Below are 23303 nucleotides of genomic sequence, written 5' to 3'. Positions count from 1 at the left end.
ATCTTTCTGCACACATGTAGTATGTTTTCACGTCGAATTTAAGATAAAATTAGGGACACTTGACAATGTCAAAGTTACTTGGCTGTTATGTCATCACTTCACCTCTAACAATCCCTTAGGCAACTTAAGAGTACTTACATGCAATCTGCCCCAAAGCTGCCTTGATACATCAAAAAGACAGGCAAATACGGTTCTATCTAAAATATGCTGTGAGGACTACACCTGAAATACTGGTATCACAACTAGAGCGACCACAAAAAATAAACAGTAGCTCCTTGAGCAAGCACCATCTGGTTTTAATATCAATTAAGGCAGAAAAGCTCCAAAATGAAGATTTTAGAAGACACTGCTTCTAACTGGAAGGTTTCCTACCCTGTCCCACTGTTCCTGACTAGGCAGGGACTCTTACCATTCGGATTTTTATTCTTATCTTCCTTTCCCCTTCAGATGTCTGTTCAGTTTCCTTTTCACAGATGGCTGTAAAACACAAACACTTTCCCATACAATGTCTTCTTCTAATTTTTCAGTGTTTGGAGGTTTGGGGTGTGAATGCAGGGAGGGTGAGATTTTTGTGTTGTTTTTTTCCCTTCTTCACAGGTTGCTCACCCTTGCTTGCTAGTTTTCTCTGCTTCCTCAGTCCACACCACAGCATCTGTGCAAGCAGTAGAGGGATGACATTGGGGAATTAGGAAGCAGGTTTTTTATAAGCTCTAATACTTTTGCAAACAATCCTAGATTGTGTTCATGGTGACACCAAAGGTTTTAAAGGCACAATTCTCATTAAACACAGCCAAAGTGAATGTTATGGGGTTCATAACTCAACATAATTTGGATCAGGCCCCTCAAGGACACACACATAAAAAAAAAGCTGCAACAAGATAGCAATCATCATCAAAAAAATGCCAAGAGAAACGTACAGTAAACTAGACAATCTTCTATGTTTTCCATTCCTACATAGATTATCCTTCCATCCTAAGGATTTTAATGTTACAGAGAATGAAATTATGACATTCAGCATCTAAAATTTGGAAGTAAATTCTAACTCTACTAAACTTTACAGTGAGGTTAATGTCCTGAGACATTTTAGTCAGAGCTTACAAACTTTGATAAGCTCATTTTACTAACTGGAGACTCTAACAGAGTATCTCCTGACCTTCATATCTATAGCAAACAGTGATCACTTTTATTTACATATATTTGCTCTAGCAAAATAGTTTATTCATTTACTATGCATCATACTTGCAATGAACTACATAACAGGTTCACTACTTCCCACATACAGGAGAGCATCTAAGTTCTGGTTTATGTCTCACGTTTATACAAAGAGAAGGCCAAGTAATTTTTTCCCCATGTGCCTTTCTGCTAGATTTTACTAGAGTTTTAATGCCTATAAAAGTTGACCCAACAACAGAACAGGTAGAATAAAAGAAGGGTTCCTGGAGACCTTTACAAAAATTCTCAGTCATTTCAAGAAAACTACCTTGGCAGTTAACATTGTCAGAGATGCTTTTCCAGCCTGTGAGGTAATTCAAATCCCAGTTTTCTTTAGGTTACTATTCTCTAAAGGGAAAATCCAGAATTTTGTAGTAAAACTGGAACGATGTTCTCTTTCACATAAGCAGGCATAGTCTGAGTCTGTCCACAGTATGAGTACACTTGATTCATAAAAGACAATTAATTTCCAATTTACAGGTTATAACTAGCACTATAAAAAAAATATTCATTTGTGAACAAGTCCAATGTTACTTGCAGACAAGAGATAGAGTCTGCAAAATTCCCTTTCCATTTTTAGTTCTTCTATTTCACAGCAGTGTTAGCTGTTAGTTGTAAGTGTATATAAGACTTAAGTATTAGTCCTACAAATGTCTAGGCCAATCTTTCTTTCCTTCATGACTCAGCAGAGACACCAGAACTTAGCACAGTCTAGCTCACAAGAAAATGTGATCTAATATTAAAATCTAATTCTCTCATTCATAGCAAGCATGGACAAGATCTTAATACTTTCTCTTTGCAGTAATTTCTGTCTGTGTTCCAAGACACTTGTTTCTTCTTCCTTTCCCAATATCATCCTAGACTAAGAAAATATAGATCTTTCAGTGACTTCCCTTATAGGTCAGGTTTTCTGGACTTCAGTCTTGTAGCGCCTTGAACTTACTCAAATCATTACCCTTCTAATGAAGTACACTCATAAACCCTCAAAACTACTACCAAGATGCTTCTTAAAGGTAAACAGACAGCTTAAAATGCAAAGTACTTCAAATTCAATATAGGCAGGAGCTCATATATTGTACTTTAGTACTTTGAAAAATGAAGGAAAGATGAAGGAAGGCATTTGAAATGCCAGTGTGAAAGAACTCTGAAATAATTTTGTTTACATAAGCTTGGTTTCTTAAGACACTGTAGTACTTGTTGCCATCTCTATGCAAAATGGCAGTTTTTACTTTAAATACCACAAGCTTTTGTGTTTCAATCAGAATGGCTGGGCCTAGCTTGTTCCCTTCTTCCTTAGCAAGATTACTGAAATGCCACCTAAGTGCTGTAGGAATGGACTTCACTGATTACAAAGGTACTTGCCTCTCGTGACACCCGATGGACCACATCTATCTGAGGGCAGAAATACCTTTAAAAAACCCCATGGTGTTAGAAAGCGTAGCACAGGACAAACCAAGCTATTTCACTCAAGTTTGTTTTGGCAGATTTTCAACTCTCTAGTCTATTCTTGCCTAGTTTTCACACACGAGACCTGGAACAATTCCATTTATCAAGTCTACTTCGATAGAGCATAAGTTGGCCCCTAAAATAAGACGGAGAAAAAGGAAAAGTAACGCAATTCAATACTGTTAACAATTTTCTCACTATAGTTTTATGTATGCAGGACAAAAAGTGCAAGGTAGACAGGGGAATAAAAAAGACTACTTTTCAAGCCATGCTACTTGGAACAAGACAATGTTAGCCAAATATGAAAACCTCTTTTTGTGAAACAGTCACCATAATATCCCTGAATAATTTTCAATTAAGCTAGAAAAGGCAAATATACTTATTTCCCATAGTCTGAACCAGACAGTTGCTAGCATTTCTCCTAAGACTGAAGAGCTTCCAGTCATGTACATTATATTTATATATATTAACAGAATAGCTATAATTACATATATACCGTATATCCAGCATATATCCACTAATGGAAATATAAAATTACTCTGCGTTTCAAGCAAAAGCTACGCTTCACTTTACACTGTCTTTCAAGGGAAGCTTCTTTGTTGCAGTACCTGTGCTTGCTTTAGATACTACCAAGAAGTAGTTACCAAATACGTACACTTGGGTATCTATTCATATAAGAAAAGCTTTCCAATTGAAGAACTTTTGTAACAGCTTAGAAAAAAAAAATGAAGAAAAAAATTGGCTAACCACTGTCATGCACTGAACTTGAAATATTAAAGCAAAATCCTTACTCTGTTTTGGAATTTAACTTGGACAAAACTCAGCTTCCATTTTATTCTCAGACATTTCTGTAAACCATAACCAAGCTATGATCAGTTTTAATTAAGTTAATGGATTATAATAAACTACCTAAAATTACACAAATCCTTTTCACTAGGGCCTGCATTTGACTTTTACAAACCAGTTTAGTTTGGCAGACACTTATATCTACTAAATGGCAACAGCAAGAATAAAAAAGCAATAAGAATGATGACTTTTTATATCTTGAAATTATCTCCATTAATAAGCATACCATGCAATAATTTTAATGGTGTACTTTACAAACCTTTAAGAAGGAAATCGTATTCTTATAATAATGAAATTCCCAAAGCAATTTTGCTGAGCATCTTTAAGTACTACTACAAGACATGCCACCCATCCTGTTGTATTTTTTCTTTTCTACCCAGCTATCAAATAGAGCACATGCTCTAAGTCAGTCTTGTGCTCCAAGCTTTCGAAGTATAATACAGTCTAAGGCAGAGCCTTAACTTGATTTAGATTATCAAATTGATGGATACCTGTTTATTCAAATTATAAGTTTTTTACATATAGAACAAAGTATATCTATACTTAACGAGCCATTAAAAATACAACTTAATATTCACCACTTAAAAAAATAAAAAAAAACCTCACGATTTTACATCTTGTTAGTTTGCCTTCCATGGCAGACACCTACCTGCTTCATTTGTGGGTGAGGATATGGACTGAAATGATAAATAACAGCTTCGAGGAATGGTTTCTAAGACTTACAAGCTCGTTGATTCTCCCCAGAACAATGCCTTTTTCAGTGGAGATGTCACTATAACAGAAGTTTCTATGTGAGGGTTCAGAACTTTTACTATCAATACCAGAAAAAAAGCAAGCCCATTGTCAGCAAGGTTAAGTTCACAACTGGACTCTGTACTTCATGGAAAAATTTCAAGGTCTGCAGATCAACAAGTTGATATTCACAGTACATTACTTCAACTCTGTTAACCACTCTGGCAAGCAGTTAGTCCTTTTACAGTCATCAAGAAGTACAGATAATAATTCTTACACTCTCCCTTCTCGGTCTACACTACTTGCTTGATTAATGACTGACTCATTTCACCAGTAACATAAATCGACATATCTAGCAGGGAAGCCATGGAAAATTGTTTGCCTATCAGTAGAAATTAAAACATATGGATGTACAAAGATTAAGCTTACAAAAGATGGGACAAATAATTTGCTGCAGGATAACACACCACTAACTTCCCAGCACAGGAGGTCTTCTGGAAAAGCTCTACTACTCTCCACAACAACAGGGAGTAGTAGCAAAGTCTCAGTAACAGCTAGTATTGCAAGACTGCAATCAGATGCTTTTCCCTGTGTTAGAAGGATAAACAGGGCACATTTTCAACACCTGAACTCATCTACTTTTGGTGTACTCATTTTCAAAGTTTTTCACCCAGAACAACTCAAGATTAAGCCACTCAGTTACAGCTTTACTTCTCAAAACAATTTAACCAGACGTTTAAATTATCCAAGACAGAAGTTTAACTGCTCCTAATAATTTAATAAGCTTCAGAGCATGCAGCAGGTAGATCATGGTGATCACTGATGGCATTCTATATTAGATTTACAATGCTGAAGCCCTTTTATGCTTATAGAAAAAACAGATAAGGTTTTTATTTCCTTCTTCTGTGCACAATATTTGGTGAAGAACAGTCACAGTTGTTACTCCAGCAATCAAGCCTATTTTTCTGCTTGTGAAAGTAGATTAATTAATTTACAACTGCCATTGCTCGTTAAGGCATTTCTTGCTGAATAAGTGCACAATATGGGATACAATTTCATTTCAGGTGAGACTATCAAAACCCAAAGCCTATGGCTCCAGAAAAAAAAAGGGAAAAGGAAAAAAAACCCACGCTTTTTTTAAATGAAGTAACATTCAAGTCTAATTTGCAATTGCAAAAAGTTCTGCCAAGTAATTTCATTTAATTTTCATCTCCTTCAGGCAGTACTCCTTTCTTTCGCCCGTGTGAAAATGGAGTAGGATAGCCAGTAGGCGGGGTTTTTTTAGAGAAAGACATCAGCCACTACTCCACACCTCCAACCCTCATGTCAGCTGAGACAGCTGGCATCAAAGGCTCCACGATCACCAATTTCTCCTGCTGGCCAGCCAAAACCCAACAGTACAACAGAACTAAGCACCGTCCCTAAAACAGTCCTCTCAACCAAGTAGAGCAGACAGTAGGTCTCCAACCTAACCTTCATACTGAGTCCAAAACTGAAGACTCCAGAGCTTTGCTCACTCTCAGCTTAAGAAGTTTTGACTATATTACATGAAGCACATGCACAGCTCTGAGGGCTCCAGAGAAACTGGTGACTCATTTGCCTTTAATCCTATGAATGCAAACTGCCAAGAATGCCCTATGGTTCCATAGTTAACCATGGTTTAGCCAAGTCATTTGTCTAGCTATCATTAAAAAAATTAAGGTCTTCACACTAAGCAACTCCAGGCCAGACAAGCGATGCAACAGAACAGGGCTGTGCACACCAGTGGCTTCTGACTCCCACACAACCGATGGTCCCTCTCGCTCTCAATACATAAAACTCAGTGCAGCCATACTTTATACATCCTTGGAGAGGATTAATTTAATTTTGATTTCCTCTCTGTGTTTGCTTTGGAAGTTTGCAGCTTGAGCAATATATATACGACTGAAGTTTGGCAGCAAGCAGCCTGTACTATGATGTATATCATTTCAGCCTGGCAAGCACATTCAGGAAAATAACAAGCTGGCAGTGAAGACAGCTTCATCTCACATTCAGAAAGTGGAAGACTCGTGCAGGAATAAGAAAAAGCAAGACATTTCCCAGGGGGTGAATTTAAGAGGGATGGAGTCTAGTATCGCCCATGTGACCAAGGGAACATAGTGCTCAGCAAAACAAGATATGATTATGACACAGGAAGAAGTGGCAGGCGTACAGGTCTTTAAATCCATGGTCTTTCCATCATCAGACAGGTTTCTAGTATATTGGCTACTGGTATCTTGCAAAGCTTGCCAGAACAATGGTAAAATCAGGGCCATGCAAAGAGGGATTGTTGCCACAGGAAAGCAGACAGAAATAAAAGAATTTTGCTGTTTTGACATCCATGTTTTTACACAGTTGAAAGGCATTTGCTCAGCTGAGTTCTGTGGTACATCCCTACAATCATATGCTCCAACTTATTCATTAAGAAGGCATTGTTGCCTGGAACAAAATTAGCCGTTCGTCCTGACACAGATCTTGTTCCAAGGATTTCCCAGCATTCAAGGATTCTTCATTGTGTACAAACTCAAAATTGTCCAAAAAATAAATCTATTACTGTTTCAATAGTGTACCAGTCTTCTAGCATTTCCAGATTTCCATGCGCCTAGAACTGGCAAGGTTCCTTTTATTAGACCTCTATATTAGTTAATCAACATTATGTTGTTGCTTCCACCAGAAGCTTTCTGTAAAGCAGCACAAGTGCTGGAATGCAATGGCCTATATACCTTATAGCCTTGTTATCACTGCTGAGCAGTGTGTTACCCCTACATATGAAACGTAAACCTACTCCTGCCTTTTTAATATTATACAGCACAGAAGCTTTATTTTTAACTTCAGGTTTACTGTCTTTGTTAACTTTTGTCATCATTGCTTCCTTTTCCCAGTCTAAATTCAGTGCCTTTAGTTTGAGCAGTCCCTTCCCTCCCCAAAATAAAATTCAGTTTGGTATTTCCATGATATAGCACCAAAAGAACTTGTGGCAGAAGGGGCAAAAAAAATTAAATCATAGTTCATTGAGACTCAAGTCACAAGCTCAATACCAAAGCTAAGTATGACTGTTCCTATAAAGTTAAAATATTAGACACAGAAGAATTGGAGTCATCAGGTTCAAATCTACAGTCAAAAGTTCATTAAAAAGAAAAAAAAAAAAGGAAGGGGAGGACAAAAACTGTTTAAGATCATTGTAAGTTTCCTACACAGTACTTCACCCAGGCCCAAGATACAACATGCAGTGGTCAAACAGAGAATAAGACCACGTATTTCAACACCTCTATATAAACTTATTTTTTATTTTTAAGCCTTTGCCATCAAATGATTCGTGGTTTGAATGCTTGTATCTGAAGACTACCCTACTCTGGATATGTAAGACAGCATCATTGACAAGATGGTGCAACATAGTTAAACACCTAGTTTTCCCTGGCCTTGTTCTGTCAGTGTACAATTCTCTCCTCAAGGAAAAAAAGAAAATTCTGATTTTTCAACTACTTCCAGATGTTTAATGGCAGTCAGTCTGACCACTACCTGATAGCTTCAAAAGCTTCAGCTAATTTGTACAACCCCACTAAGAAGATTCATCCTAAATGCATCTGGCATGGTAAGCAAAGGCATCATGTCACCCTTCCAGAGCTCTGCATAGGATGCCCCAAAATGTGGGGGCAGGAGTGTCCTTCATTTGGATCAAGTTAACACAAACATAATGTACAAATGAGGAAGTTAAACTAGCATGGCAATAAAACAGCACAGGAGCCTAATTACTTCCAAGCCTAGTAGAAGATCTAATTCTGAGCTGAGCAAGCCATTAACAGACCACAAGATTTGCCCACAAAACTGGGTCAGAATTGAAAAGATTATAGTCCAAGGAGAAGCAAATTTTTTCCGTGGATATTTGGATCACATTACTATTGAAACATATTCGGAGTCAGAACAAAATTGATGTTACTTGTTTAATTTTCAAGAAGCAACCAAGGCAACAAAACCTTTCTAGCTTTTGAGTAAACACCCACACCACGAACTACTGCAATATAGTGTGTAATGAGGTGAGGCTTGGCATCGTGTTCACAGTTTAGCATTCTCCCATGCCAAATTTCTTGAAAATTCCAATACACGCACAGATGGGAAGAGTTAAAGCTCATCCAAATCTTGAATTTAGTTTCCTGGACACAACTAAATGAACATGAACATAAATAAATAACCCCCAACACACAAATAGCATCTTAGCACCTAAAATACACACATTTTTCTTGCTACAGAGAAATGTGTCAGGACGCAAATGGAGACAAATATCACTGACAGCAGTGCATTTCATATCAAAGATGATCTTGGTCCTAAGGTTAAAAAAAACTGACAAACATACCTCAGATTTTCACTTAATTTTCAGCTATTTTCTTTTCATAGAGGCTTTGTGTAATGGTTTATTACTAACACTACGGTATTATTTTACTATATCTCTTTAACAAAGGAATAACTGTTTGATGAGTTATTTTAGTCAAGTAACAGCTTCTTAGGAAGATGGGCGGATTTTTAAACCTTACAGAGCCTCTTTTCTAGTGTGAGTTCTTTCAAGAACAGCTCAAGCAGCTGGAAACTTCTTGATGGGATATATCTGCAAGGTTCAATGACTTCCTCAGATATTGACTGAACTCCTTCAAAGCTTTGAAGAAATATGGCCTTCCTTAGAACTTGAAATTAATGACACTCTTGAATTTAGAGTAAAAGTATAATTTAACTCAAGATAACAAGCAACCTTTTCAGATTGACATGTGAACTATTTTTTAGACACACTCTCTCAATTTATCCCAAGATAAATATCATCAAGTTTCACACAGAGTTTATGACTTATCTTTTGGATTAAGGAAGCCTATCTGGTTACCCAAGCAACATCAGTTTTCCAGGCAGACATCAGATTCCAGATATTCACCATGATTACATTTGCTGTTAACTAAACCATCTACTACAAAATACTTGTTTCTCTGGCCTGAACTGGCTAACCATTCACGTAAAGAGACAATTTCCATAAAGGGGCACAAAGGAAACACTTTGTCCTTTCCACAGTATCTGAGTCTGCTAAGTTTATAAGCATAGTAGATCATACTGAGCAACAGACAGTAGAATACAAAGGTTTGGTCACTCATACTTTCAACCACATTCTTTTTTTTTTAATGACTTTTCAGATAATACAATCTGTTTTTCAGTTTCTTTCACCTAGTTTTACTGCTTGCAGTTCCAACTACAGTCCTCTTTTCTCCCCTTAGTCAGGTAAATAGTTTAGCTACTATTTAGTTATGGTTTTATTATTTTTCATTCCCAAATAGTCCAGAATATCACATATTTAAACATGGTTGCTTCAATTTAGGACCCAGAAATCTTAAACAGTAACAAGGTCATGGCATATTGTCCTTCCATGCTCATTGTATTTCCAAGATAAATGAGAAAAGATCTTTCTCTCAGACAGGGATATATAAGGAGTTGCTCTAGTATCATATGTTCCAATTTCTACAAAATTAGCAGATGAAAACTTAGCATAGAAGTAATTAAAGTTCTGAGTTAAAGCATAAATGAAGGATAAGAAAAATACTCTAATAGTTTTGGCATTAATTTAACACCAAATTCAAGATGCTACCCTTGTATTTCTTTGGCTTTAGGCTCCTGTCCATACCGGAACTGGAATAACCAATAACAGAAATTAGGACATGACATAAATTACATCAGTTCTGAGCCTTGTTTTTTCAGTTCACACCAGCATTTGTCTGCTGTCTAATTCAAAATGGACATCTATCAATAATCATGACAAGGACCAAATCTTGTGTTTGCTTCTGAACCCTTCCAATCTTCTCCTTACAAGCAATATTTTTAAAAACAACTGGTATCATCACAGCAACACATGAAAATATTAGGTGCGGGTGAGTATTTCCTGTGTGGTTTTGAGTTGTGGGGGTTTTTGTGTTTGTTTTTTTTTCCCTACATACAAAGGCATATTCTAAACAAAATTAAAAGTATGGAAAGTGTTAACACATCAAGGTAAGAAAATATCAATTCGTCTTCATCCCAAATAGCTATTTAACAGGATTGGTGAAATCTGAACCCAGTGACTGAATGGTAGTGTTGTTATTTTGAGCTGGATACACTTTCATTGGGGGTGACATTGTCAGCATTGTCCAGCAAATATTCAGATTCCACTAAATGCTACAGGAGTCTGTCTTCCTTATTTAGACAGTGACAGAAGTGATCTTTACAAAACATTGAAGAATATAAGCAGATTTATCATTCATCCAATGGCTTATCAGAAGAAAGAAAAATCTTCCTTGAGAATTGTTTTTCCTCAAAACATATTTGTCAAATTATGAGCACTAACTGACACTTACTGATGTCAATTCTTTTAACTGGAAGTAGCAAAAGCATATTCAGAATACTGAGAATTTTAGCCAGGTACAGAATATTTCTCCATTAAAACTAGGCACATCAGCTTCTTGATTAGTGTCACATGCTTTACATGGCAAAAACTTTCAAAATACAAAAGCAAGGCTGGATAGAAAATGTGTAGTACAACTGAATCTGAGGTACAAGGGTATTAAAAGAAATTTGAGAAAGTTAAATCTACAGAAACAATAAAAGGAAAATATACTCACAGTTAAAATCAGATTGAATTGTAATTTTGCCTCAGACTACAAGAAGTTACTAAAATCTTGTTTCAAAAGCAAAAGAACAGCAAGAGTAAGAGAGCACAATGGTTTCAGAAAGCAAAGTTCAAGCTTCTGGTTTATGTGAGCCCACAATAAAGAAGGGTCAAATAAACATATTTTTTCCAAGTCAGAGCCCACAAAAGGCATCCAGTTACAATTTTATCATTTAGACAACATTTGCATCTGTTCTGTACGGAAAACTACTTTACAAGTCCTTCATTGATCAAGGCGAATGACTGCTCTGCACAGTGAACAGCTTCTGAAGTTCTGGGTGCCACATTAAGGTTTTATTGCTCAAACGGGAGCTCAAAACCACCTGACAGGGTTTATTTTAATGGGGGGGGGGGGGGGAACATGGCAGTGTCTAATAAATAAACAAATAATCAATGTTTACATGAACATACAAATACCTTCAGATTAAGCAAACATCACAGCTGGGAAGAAGAATTTGCTGCTACTTGAGATTCTAGTCCTGGAGATCTCTTAACATTAGTCTTTCAGAGATTCCCACACAGCACTATTTACTTACAATGAACAATGTAAAAAACTTTCCACAAACGGCAAATACCTCATAGCACTATAGAATTTCACTCTCTTGGATATACAAGATAGAAATGGACTTCGTGTTAGGCAAAACCAAGAGCACTAGAGACTAGAGTAGGCACTGGTACAACCCAAAATTTCATTATGATAACTCTGATAAAAACTTACAATGGAGATTTATGATATATCCAACCCGTTGCAAGCAGCATGACAGGTTACAGTCATCCAGTAAAGCCAAACTTCTTCCCACTCATGTCCATGAAAAGTCTCCATATTTCACTTGTGTGGAGGCTAACAAACTAGTTAATTTAAACTGACTACAAAATCTTACAAACAAGCATTTATAATGCATCTCTAAGGAAATCCTGCCTGTCTTCTGGTAAACCTATGTACACCTAAGAGGCCAGAGTAAGCGAGTAGAAATCTTCTAGCTCGGTATAGCTAATAGGCTGATTGTTTTCGTCTGTTAGGAAAAAAAAATTCATCTTTTATTTAAACCATTAATATGGCAATTTTACTTTGAGGTTCAAGAGATACAACTCCCACATCTATCATCACAGTTCAAGATGAAAACCACCCTTAAATATGAAAGGAAGTAGCACAACGTGAAGTCGGTGAACATGCATCAGGCACACCACCACAACAGAAGTTATATGTTCAATAGAGGTTGATTAAGGCTAGAAGAATATGTAGATGGCTTATCATCAGATTATACTCATGCTTATAACCTTTGTTTATACTTCCTTCCAGTCTAGTCTGCTTTAACTGCCTAAATTAATGATGATCCAGTAGTCAGAATTAAGCATAAGAATTATCCATTCTGGAACTGCCATTTTCATCAGCCAATCTCAAAGGAAATCTGAGGAATACTAGCAGACACACAGAGATGCCGAACTTGAAGCATAGTAGCAGCCACTGTGGCACAATACCCAGAAACCAAGAACAGAATGAGTAAGCAACTCTTGAGCACATATTACTCAAGCATGCTGCTAGTTTTGGCACTGTTGGCAGTATCAGTCAAAAATTATGCAGTCATTCGGCAAGCTGACATAAAAAGATAAGGTAAAGGAAAATAAGGCAGGATATTTTGTGCAGTAAATTTAAACCACAGCATCTTAACAGGGATTGTCAAGTTAAAGCTAAAAAAAAATTACTGTTCCAATTTTATTTCATTATTTCAATCAACTAATCTGGATGAACTTGCTAGTCTCAGTTCATAAATTCTGAAAAATGGATAAACCAAACATATTTAAATATGAATTATCAGGTTGTATATATTCTTCAAGCAGTCTTAGGAGACAGTCTAGCATTCAAGAAGGATGGGTTTTAGAGTAAAAAATGCTCGGCAATCATCAGATATTTCAAGATTACCCTACACTTTTCAGAGAAGGAAACTACTTTAGATAGCTGCCTCAGGCAATAACAGAAGGAACAACTAAGTGTCAGAATCTCCCTGTGATAACAGCATTTAAGTAGTTTGGTACAGCATTTTACCCAAAGAATTACATTTGGGATCTTAGATTCCTTAAAATCAGATTTACAGGTAATTGAATAAACCATAATCACTCCTACCAAGCATCAGACCTCACTTAGAAAAGCTAATGCCAGGTTTTTAAATTGGGATCATTTGTCTTTAACTGTACTGTAAGTGCATTTGCTCTGGTAGGTCTCACATTTCAGGCAGCAGATCAAATAAGACTGCAGTTTTACGTACCTTTCCAATTTGTTCTTAGTATTGTTTGGGCAAGTTTTAAACATTTGGCTACAGTATTTCATTACAAATTAGCCAGAATAACGTAAGGTTTCAATTTGCAGCTTTAACCTTGCCAATGTCCCAACTACTTTTGCCTTATATTTGAACTCTGATTTAAATGCTGATTGCAATTGTATTGTTATAATTAGCAGACCAGTTTTGCAGGAACACTGCCTAGTAGATAGCAAAAGCATATAAAAATGTAGTTAAACACAAAAAAATATTGCTTAACAGCAATCTCCATACTTTGTACTTCCACATACTGCTTGAGGTGATTGTATTTGCATATGAATTCAGATATGTTGGTTAAAGGAATTTAAATAGTGAGCTCTGTCTATTCTGCCAAAGTGTTTATAGTTTTGGATTTATTAACTGTCATGCTTCTCACCCCTCTCTTATTCTTCCCCAATTTTTTTGGCTTCAAATGATTCTGTTTTGGCACATTCAGTAGTGCAACATTTCACTTTTCTATAAAACTCTCCTGCTAGAAAAGTAACACAAAACCCCAGGAAACTTACCTGGTCTCCAGTTTCACTACCAAATCAAAACAGCCACAGTTCACTTCAAGCCAACTGGATCTCTGCCCAGTTCCAAGCAAGCAGGGGTAAATTCAGGCATTCATATCAACTTCAGACACAGTTTGGTGTACAGAAAGCCTATTAGACAGTAGTTCAGCAGTAGAACCAAAAGCCCAAATACCCAATAAGAGGCTGCAAAGACATGAGGACAGAGATAAAAAGAAAAGAACTGCCATCAAAAGAATAGAAATTATACATGTTTAAAATTCATCCAGAAAGAACATCTATAGGTTTTCATTTCTGATGCTGGGTTAGTGAGCTTCTAATGTAAAAGAGAAAATGAAAGGAAAAATGGTAAAGAACTGAAGTGAGAAAAGATTTCTTAAGAGGATCAAGAGAGCTCTTTCCATCAAAGGAATCATCAAGAAAATCTAGGGGAAAAACTTTTCTGCAATAGTCTTTTGCCACAATTCTCAGCTCAGCGCCCCAAGAGGTTACACAAACCACTCAAAAGCTTGAGTGAAACTCCAGTATACTAAACATAGCTACCTACCTGTTTATGTGAATCATAATACACAGAAAGGACATCTATTTGCAAACTGGTTCTCTGAGATTTTTATCTCCCTCTTGAAAAAGATCAGTATTACACTCACCTGAATCTCAGTTTGAGCTGATTCTCCACCAGGAACAATTTTACATACCAAAAGCATTCAGTAGCAAAGAACCTGTTCCATCTTCCCAAATTTTTCATAGTGTCCATCACTGTGCACAATACAAGAACTCCTCCTCTTAAATTCATTGAACAAATTAAAAATTACTCAGAGATCCAAAAGATACCCTGTCTTTTGAAAGAATGTGATTATGAAGCCAAGATAAATTAAGAGAATTACATCCTTCCTGAAAATATCCTATAATATGTACTTTGTTCCCTTGCTTGTAAGGTGAAATGAAAGGCACACAACCCAAATAAATTTGTGTTCAGGAAATATATATTCCCAAGTAGAGCAGTGATAAATGATTTCTGATACAGAAGTCGATTTTTTTCTGGAGAAAGTAATTTTTCTCTATAGATGCTTCATTGGCTAGGTCCCGCAATAAAAGGATGGCTGACGGCCACAGAAACACAGTTTGACCAACCTTAGCCAAGGATCATCTTGCACAGGGTATAAAGTAGCATTTTTACATATGTAATTAAAGCATTACATAGTTTCAAAGTGCTACATTTTCACACAGTTGCCCCCCAATTGATTTAATGCAGGGAATGGTTCCTAATGAATATAATTATTCCTGCCAGGCTATAGGTTCTGCTTCTCCAAGAATCATAGAATCATTTAGGTTGGAAAAGACCCTTACAATCATCAAGTCCAACCATAAACCCAGCACCATCAAGTCAACCAGAATCACTAAAAACCCCAAACAAAACAGAAAGGAGGATACAACTGTGAGAGTGGGGGACTTTCCTAGTACACATCTAAACTGCAGAAGAAATACCTCTCCTCTTGAGATGCATACAAACAGGTACTGCCAAAACAAATGCATTTGATCTCCACACTAAATATATATTGCAGTGTACTCTAGAATTCTCAGAGTACTGCAGACAGAGAACAAGTAAAGTACTTACTTTTGAAGGTCCCTAAAAGTCAACATCACTAAAAGCAGATAGTTTTAACTTCGTCAGAATACAGCAGCTGGCTTCACTGTATTTTTGCAAAATTCAAAATACAAAGATTTAACGGGGTATATTCAGAGGTATTTCCACACTGAGTTGCTCTGCTAAAACAGTGTTTTGCTTCAGGTCTAATACTTCAATTTGATTTTACAGTAACTGAGAAATAAAATAGAACTTATACATGAAGCTAATACATGAGCTCTCAGTTTAAAGCTGCCTCTGGATTACTGCTTAACAGCCCTACACATGAAGTGCAAACAGGATTGATTTTTTATTTGAAAAACAGTCAGTCAAGTTAATATGAAGCATTCAGCTTGGACATAACATTCCACGCCCTGCAGGTAAGTGTTAGAAGAAAACTCCCTGATCAAGGTAAGCCCATACAAAAACAGTCATTTAGTCTAATCTTCTAAATCAAGTTCTAGACAATAATATTCCAGCTGAGACTGTGTCTAGCAAATTGCATTTAAATGGCCCACAAAAATCCATTTAGTCTTTCACTTGCCAGAAGAGCAATGGGGGGTAGCAAAAACTCATGTGTTCTCAAGTTTCTAACTATAATTGATTGATGGGGTAAAGAATTGCAGACTATGTCCAAGACTGGAAAGGAAGTAAAAGGCAGGGTATATATTCAGTGTTAAAGAAAAATGCATCCTCAGAAGAGGAGACAGTGTGGAGGCATCAGTGTGCATGCACACCCACAAGGTTCCGAGTCAAAGTGCAGCAAACAGTCTCTACAGTCCTTACTATGTGATTTACAGAGAGTACCAGACATGTTTTTTGCCACCTGCCCTTCACTGAAGTGAGGGCACAAAAAGAGCAAACTGGAGCAAGCCTATACAAAGTGAGGGACACAACAAGAGCAACTGGGTTCCAGTTTCAGCACCAGTACAGCCTCACCTTCGCACCTCTCTCAAGTGCATCATTGATACCTCAAAAGTTTGCGTGGTCTGCCAGGTATTGTATGCTTTTCTCTATGCAACAGAGATGGAGTAGTAGTTACCTCTCCAATGCATCACTGAGTGAAGCTCGTTTGGCTAAGGATACTAACACGTACTGTCTTTCTCTGTTGAAGGATGTGCAATTCACCCAGGCACATTTAATAGCATGACAAACATTTTGTCTCTTTGAAACACAAAATATTACACAACTCTACAGATGCTCTTAATCCACAGTGTGAAGTGGGGTACCATTATTTTGGCCATAATTACACTTCCCATTCCCACCAAGAAATTTAACTGATGTGGCCTTAACAGCATATCTAAGACCAGAAGAACAAATAAGCCAATTCGAGCATCTTGTTACTCATTTCTGGCACCCATTCCATAGAGAAACACCACAGCACTGAAACTTGACAAATAACATGGTTGCAGTAGTCAAGATGAAGAGTGTGGTTCATTTGATTGCCTGAAGTGATGGCAAGATAATACCTGCTGTCAGATACTTCCTGAAATTGTTTGCTCTTTCAAGTAAGAGTCCTGCTTGCCATCTTTTTGCAGTCCTTGGGAATCTGTACTTGCCAAAGTAGTACTTTACACAACTGCTTGTCTGCTGTAGAGTACCACAGAGCTTGTACGAATCAGTCCCACAAATTTCCTTTCTAGTTCTTTCAAGGCATTGTCTTACAGAAACATAAGACAAGCTGTGCAGAACTGGGAAGAGTTAGGTCTGTTTGAAAAGCTGAAAGCTCCTACTTTGCTGTGAAAGGCCTCCAGCCCCAAACAAATTCTATGCTCTTCACAGAGCTGGATACTTAGAAATTCAGTTCGTAACAGAAATTAAAAGGATGCAAAGAAGCTGTCTGCCACTTGTTCAATTAGGATCATTTCCCATGACAATGTAGGTGAAGAAGAGTTCACCTGCAATGTTTCACAGTCCTTTCCACTCCATAGCTACGACATACACAGCTCACCACATACAACACGTGGCATATTCATAGGATCATAGGACAGTACACAGTGCTATGAATTTGCAGTATAGGCAGAATCGAAGCATTCTGTCCCTGCAGTAAACCAGTCTCATGGTGAAAGGCGAGATACTTTACCAATCTTTGAGGCAGGCAGATACTACTGTATCATGGCAAGCAAATACTAGACTGGAATAGGTAAATTTAGCTAACAGTTAAAACAACGTTGAGCAAACACCCCAAAATACATAAGTGTCACTGCTTCTACAGCATCTAACACAATCAGACTCTTGTACTTAGCTGGCATTACTCTATAAAAGAACAGTACAAAAGCATTCAGTCTTGTAAGCACAGAAGTCTAGTCATCTTGCAGAAGGTACGAGTCCTTCTGATCAGCTGAATCCTCCTTCAGCGTAAGTCTACTGTACATGGGGAAAAGAGGTAGCGCTAGTAAAAAAATCTAGACATAACAGTTGATAAGTGTGCTTTACAGTAACAGCGCTGTTTTCAACAGTGCCCCAAAACTACTTCAGGTCTCTGGTCCCACTTGCCTTTAACAGAGTTCTTATGCTCCCTGGCTATGACATTCAAAATATCTGCCAGATTATGCAGCAATCCATATTAAGGTAATTTATGTTAAACTGATCTGTATCAGTAATTCCTCAGGAGAAAAAAAAAATTGTAGGAAAGTAACAGTAGCACTGGTTGAGGAAGAAGCTACTTCTGCTGTTGTCAAAATTAGTGTTTACCAAACCTCACTCTTCTAGGGCACAGAAATATTAGGTTCACATCTGAAATTGCCTCCAAGTATAGAATACACAATTCCACTGCTCTGAACTCTTCCTGAATCTGCATGAGAACTCATAAAAACATCTCCACTACAGCATCTGCTGGTCTGCATTAAACCCTCCCTCACTAATGAATTAATCAGCTACAAACCAGTGATGAAGATTTCAGGGTCAACACTAGTATCCACCAGGTCTACAATGGGCTACATTAAGAACATAGATCTTACAGATTAATAAAGGATTATTTTGCATTATCTGATTTGAAAGTAAGAAAAAAAACATGCTTTACAGACTGAAATAGAAGAGAAATTTAAAGCAATTGTTATATACTGACTTAGAGTTTCTACTAATCCTTTGTGGTTTCTTTTCTTTTTCAATCCTGCCTGTCATACAGAGAATACATTTCCTAACTTTATTTTGTGTCTTGGCAATTCACCTTTTTCAGATACCTCAAAACTTTTGAATCTAAGGCTTAGAGAATCATGAAGTCTACTACTCAACATTATTAACTGTTTATTTATTTATTGTTAAATGTATTGCCTGCACTGAAAAGTAGAGATTCTAAACCAGTATCTCTCACGATTCACAGATACCAAGTATTCGTTGTTGGTGTGGGACTATGTATGCCTAACAATAAAACTCTGGTGATTTATATGTGGTCATTTATTACTTACATGAACTGCTTTTGCTGAACAGATTCTATAGTCATAGTCAGACTTGCCAAACTAGAACTACTCAACAGTCTATGATTTCTTTTAGCCATAAGAAATAAAGGTAGACTGACAACAATCATCTTGTAACTTAATTTTTAGTGAGAGAATTGTAAGAAATCAGAATTATTACTTGAAAACAATCAAGATGACAAAATCATTATGATAGAGTTGAGCAGAAATATTAGTTAAGGCTCATAATTGTACAATATAAAAAAAATATCCTTTCAGCTTACCTCATTAAACTATATATAATGATTTCCTTAGAAGACACACTTGTGAAAACTAAGCCCAAAGAGTTCTATTTAACAGAGCATACCCACCCACATACAAGAAGGCAGCAAGGAAGAATCAGCATTTCTCTATTTATAGGCCAGTTAGTACAACATTGTACTGACACGGAAGACATCTCCTTCCCCTAGACATTAAAAATCTAATCATGGGTGATGACATACTCCAATAACTGTAGGTGAGGTATGTTGATCTAATTAAAGCTTTGTCAGCTTCATGTCCATAGATACACTTCTAAAAAACTTGGGTCAAACAACTCACATTTTCATGATGCTCACAGTATGAAAAGAAGAGAGTGATAACTGACCTAGAATGTATGTTAAAAAGCTTCCATTAAGTATATTCTAAAAAAATTAACTGCAAAAGCAGAGCATATAAAATCTTTCAGCCTTTGCTGAAAAAGTGACATGCAAAATTACTCTCAACCCTCTACATTTGGACTCCACAGAAGTATCTTAAATCCTTTGTCACAAGTTTAAATCAGAAACTACAGCAGGTAGGAGTGAAAACTGTTTAAAGGAAGAACTGTTTTTAAATTTCTAGTGGACCAATGGTAGTGTACAGAAAAGGAATGAGGAGGAGGGGTTCCTCTTCTGAAAACTACAAAGATTCTGTTGGGAAGCCTGACCTGGGTAATGAGGACCAGCTGCTTACCTTCACTGGTAGCTGCATTCTTCTGGGCTTTGGTGGGTGTGTGATCCGTACTTGAACTCACGTCGGATGAGATGCTTGAGCTGCCCTTGCCTGCAAAGGGAGAAGGAGGAGTAGAGGGTGGGAGGGAGAGAGAACAAACATGAGTATCAACAGTGAAACAGAAAGACCTTCAATATCTGAACCTGGAACAATTCCAGGAAGCTTTAAACTGTGTTTAAAGCAGCTCATGTTCATTTTGTACACATCAGGGTAGGAGTTAACTGCACTATAACTTCTAGCACATGTATCTTCACATGTATTAAGGCTGCAAATAGGCTCCTGTGCCAAAGAGGCTCTTATTACTTATTTGCTAAGCTCCACTGTAAATGAAAAGTTTGTGATTAACAGCATTAAGGGAACTTTCACATTCAGTTTACTCATTCAAATACCTCTAACACAGATTAGAACAAATGGTTAAGTTCATAATGAGTTAAATGAGTTTAGAGTTATATATTCACATCATCTATTCAAGTCACTTGGCCACATGAAAATGAAAGCAAGGTATCTGTTATTTTCTCCTGCACCATGTTCACTGCTTGATGTAATACACCACTTCAAAACTAACTAACTTCTAACTAATTGTGGGGGTTTTTTAACTGTACATCATAACCCATGGAAGTTTTGTCTCTTATTTTCTTTCTTTTTTCTTCCCCTGTATTTCCTACATCAATGAGCTCAGACCTATATGTCACATGTCAAACCAGGTACAAGTTACCAACGAAAGAAATCCAAATACAAAGAGAATATTAACCAAGATAGATACTATAGAAGAACAGAGTTGGCTAAACCAAAACTATCTTTTTGTTTACCTGTGAGGATCTAAGAAGGAGTCACTTCTGTTTCCCTTCACTCACTCTTCTCATCTCAGTGATTACTAACAAGGAATACATTCTACTCTGCAGCAGGAACCAGACCAACCACCCAATCAGCAATACAAAAGATAATTCTAGAGAGAGGAAATGCAGTGAATATTGTTACATTTTAAGAAGTTATCTATTGCCACAGACACTGCATCAGTGAAGTCATTAAGAGCTATGCTAGCTTTTGGACCAAAATTAGGCTGTATGCAGAAAGCAAGCCGACACCATGTTTCTGTCACTTGAGTAAACCTATAATCATAGGAATGTTAGCAAGAGACTTTTCTGATCTGTTATTTCAATCAAGCATTCCTTAGGGTTCTGGGTTATAGTATGCCTGGTTTTCAAAACATTTAGATGTAAGGGAGAGGTCTGCTTAATAAAGGTGCCACAACAGAACAAGGATTTAAGTTTTAATGGGAAACGACTGGAGAATGTGCAAATGTAGGTTGCTTCACAACCAAGGTACTGCCACTTAATCCGTCAGCCAGCCCTAGAGAATCATTCTCCACATAAAGTTGCTGAAGTTAACATGCTCACATTTGAGAGATGATTGTGAATTGAATTGTAGAGAAAGGATATTAAAATGGCCAGAAGTAAGTAAAAAAAATAAATGGCCAAAGCTAGTAGTTGGGTGGGGTGAAAAGAAAGAAAAAAGTGTATTTTCAGAGATTCGCTAACTGCTTCTTACATTCTTTTAAGAAGTTAAGCAAAACCAAGCAGCAGTGCCTCTAAAATATCACTTCAGTTGCTCTCAAGCTGTGACATGAATTGGAGTAATGGACTGTGGTCTTTATAGAAATTACTGCCCCAAAAATAGCTCTCCAGCGAAGACAACTAGGTTTGTGGTAGAAGAAAGGCAGATGAGAAAAGGATAGATGTAAAATGCTCTTTCCCAGGAAGAGGCCAGAGAACGTGAAACGTCCGCAACAGCTGATAATCAAACCATTACTGACAAGAAAGATATTTAGATGGTATTGCCACTACCAGCAACTGCAGAGGCAGGAAACAAAATTCCAAGGAGTCAGCCCTCCTTAACACATTAATAGAAAGAAAAGAAAACAAAACGAGTAACTGGAAAAAATTATGTCCTCAAAGCCAATAAACAGGATTTCCTCCAAAAAAGAAATTATCTTTTTTTCTGGGGGGGGGAGGGGGAAGGAAGTCAAGGATACCAAATAACAGCAGAGTTGCTAGTTGCCCATCTGTGGCATAGGTTGTTTTTCACAAAGTGAATGTTTCCCAGGATCCATATCTCCCCCTGCTACTAACATCAATAGTAGTTCTGTTTACTCCACATATAAGCAAGTCTTCAAGAGCACAACAGAAATATTTCACCCACTGTAGGCTGCTAATTGCCAGTACACCTAGTAGTAACATATTTACAAGTGCACACTTCTATAGAAACTGTGAAATTCCAGATATGTCTAGATATTTACCATTTAAATCTACTTGGAGTTTAACATATTTTAACTCATTGCAAGAAGTTAAAATAAAACATTAAGGAAAAAAAAATACAGTGGTTACTATTTTGGTTGAGTACAGTTCTTCCTGCAATTATATCTAGATTTTTACCTCATACAGTCAACAGTTCTTTATTTCTAATCTGGAAGCTGCAATCCAAAAGAAAGGAAACTGCACTATGGTAGTAGGTAGATATAGCACAATTTTCCTAAAATACACCATAATTGACACTGAGAGTGAAGGTAGCATGTACTGCACAACATGAGCAAAGATCACACAGCTGCACAGTTGCAATTCAAATCATGTCTCTGACCCGCTTCTGAAGAAGCAAGAGTATGGATTTTTTTTTCCATCTACTAGTGCTAAAGTCTTACAATAGTCATAGGAACAAGAGTCTAGCCATCTAATCTAGTAAGCTATTTCCTACAGATCATATTTTGATCCTGCTGGAAAGAAAGTTAGAATAAGATAAGCATATAACAGGTACTTCCCCTGAACATTGTCTCCGCCTTTGTAGCCCATGGAAGATTTTTAGTCATAGATGTGTTTCTACTGAATAGCCCTATAGCCTTATTAAATCTAGCTCGTCTCTTTTGAGTCATGACTATTAAAATAATGCGTTTCATTTTCTTTTTATCACAGATGGCTATACTGACTAAAATATTAGCTTTGTTTTCTAAAAGCATTTGCGTCTTCAGTTTTGCTATGAGAACAGAATAAATACCTATGATAATAAAAGAGATCCTATGTACTAACTAATGAAACACCACCAGAAGGTTCTGCATGGAACTGGATGGTCTTACTCCCCATTTCAATATTGCTGAAATAAAGCAACAGCTTTTCACTGCTGCTTGTATAGAAAGTTATAATCTTTATTTCAAAGGTATACTAAACTAGAGTTTGAAACACCTCTATCAATATATTTCAGGCTGTCAAAACTTGCAGGACAGAAGTAAGACAGAACACACAAGGAATCTTAGCCGAATAGAAGCAGTTGATAAATATTGGAAAGGAAACAGCGTGAACTCGTGAAGAGCAAACTGGATTCCGCCGGTCACATTCACTGCCAAGAAGTGTCAAAGATATCACAAGTCAGTCAGGACATAATCAATGCAATTTAAACTTACCTGGGAAAACACAGGCTATAACTGTATGAGAGCAAGAAACCATTTTCAGAAGC

General features: G+C 37.0%; 1 protein-coding gene across 6 annotated transcripts in view; it reads right to left on the bottom strand.

The window, feature by feature from the left end:
• The window catches only part of FBXL7 (F-box and leucine rich repeat protein 7), a 316213-nt gene that overhangs the window by 118502 nt on the left and 174408 nt on the right, over positions 1 to 23303 (bottom strand). For 4 of the 6 annotated variants that reach the window (XM_027663789.1, XM_027663792.1, XM_027663793.1 and 1 more), the window contains one exon: positions 19764 to 19853. In XM_027663789.1, coding sequence (XP_027519590.1) covers positions 19764 to 19853 — 90 coding nt within the window. Of the gene's footprint in view, positions 1 to 13745; positions 13864 to 19763; positions 19854 to 21834; positions 21866 to 23303 lie in introns of those variants that run through there. The other 2 variants (XM_027663795.1, XM_027663794.1) reach the window with 2 other exon arrangements.

This window comes from Corapipo altera, unplaced genomic scaffold, assembly GCF_003945725.1.
Source record: "Corapipo altera isolate COAL_440 unplaced genomic scaffold, ASM394572v1 73, whole genome shotgun sequence".
Classification (NCBI taxonomy): domain Eukaryota; kingdom Metazoa; phylum Chordata; class Aves; order Passeriformes; family Pipridae; genus Corapipo; species Corapipo altera.
Note: the sequence above shows the minus strand (reverse complement) of the source record. Positions and strands in the feature narration are given on the sequence as shown.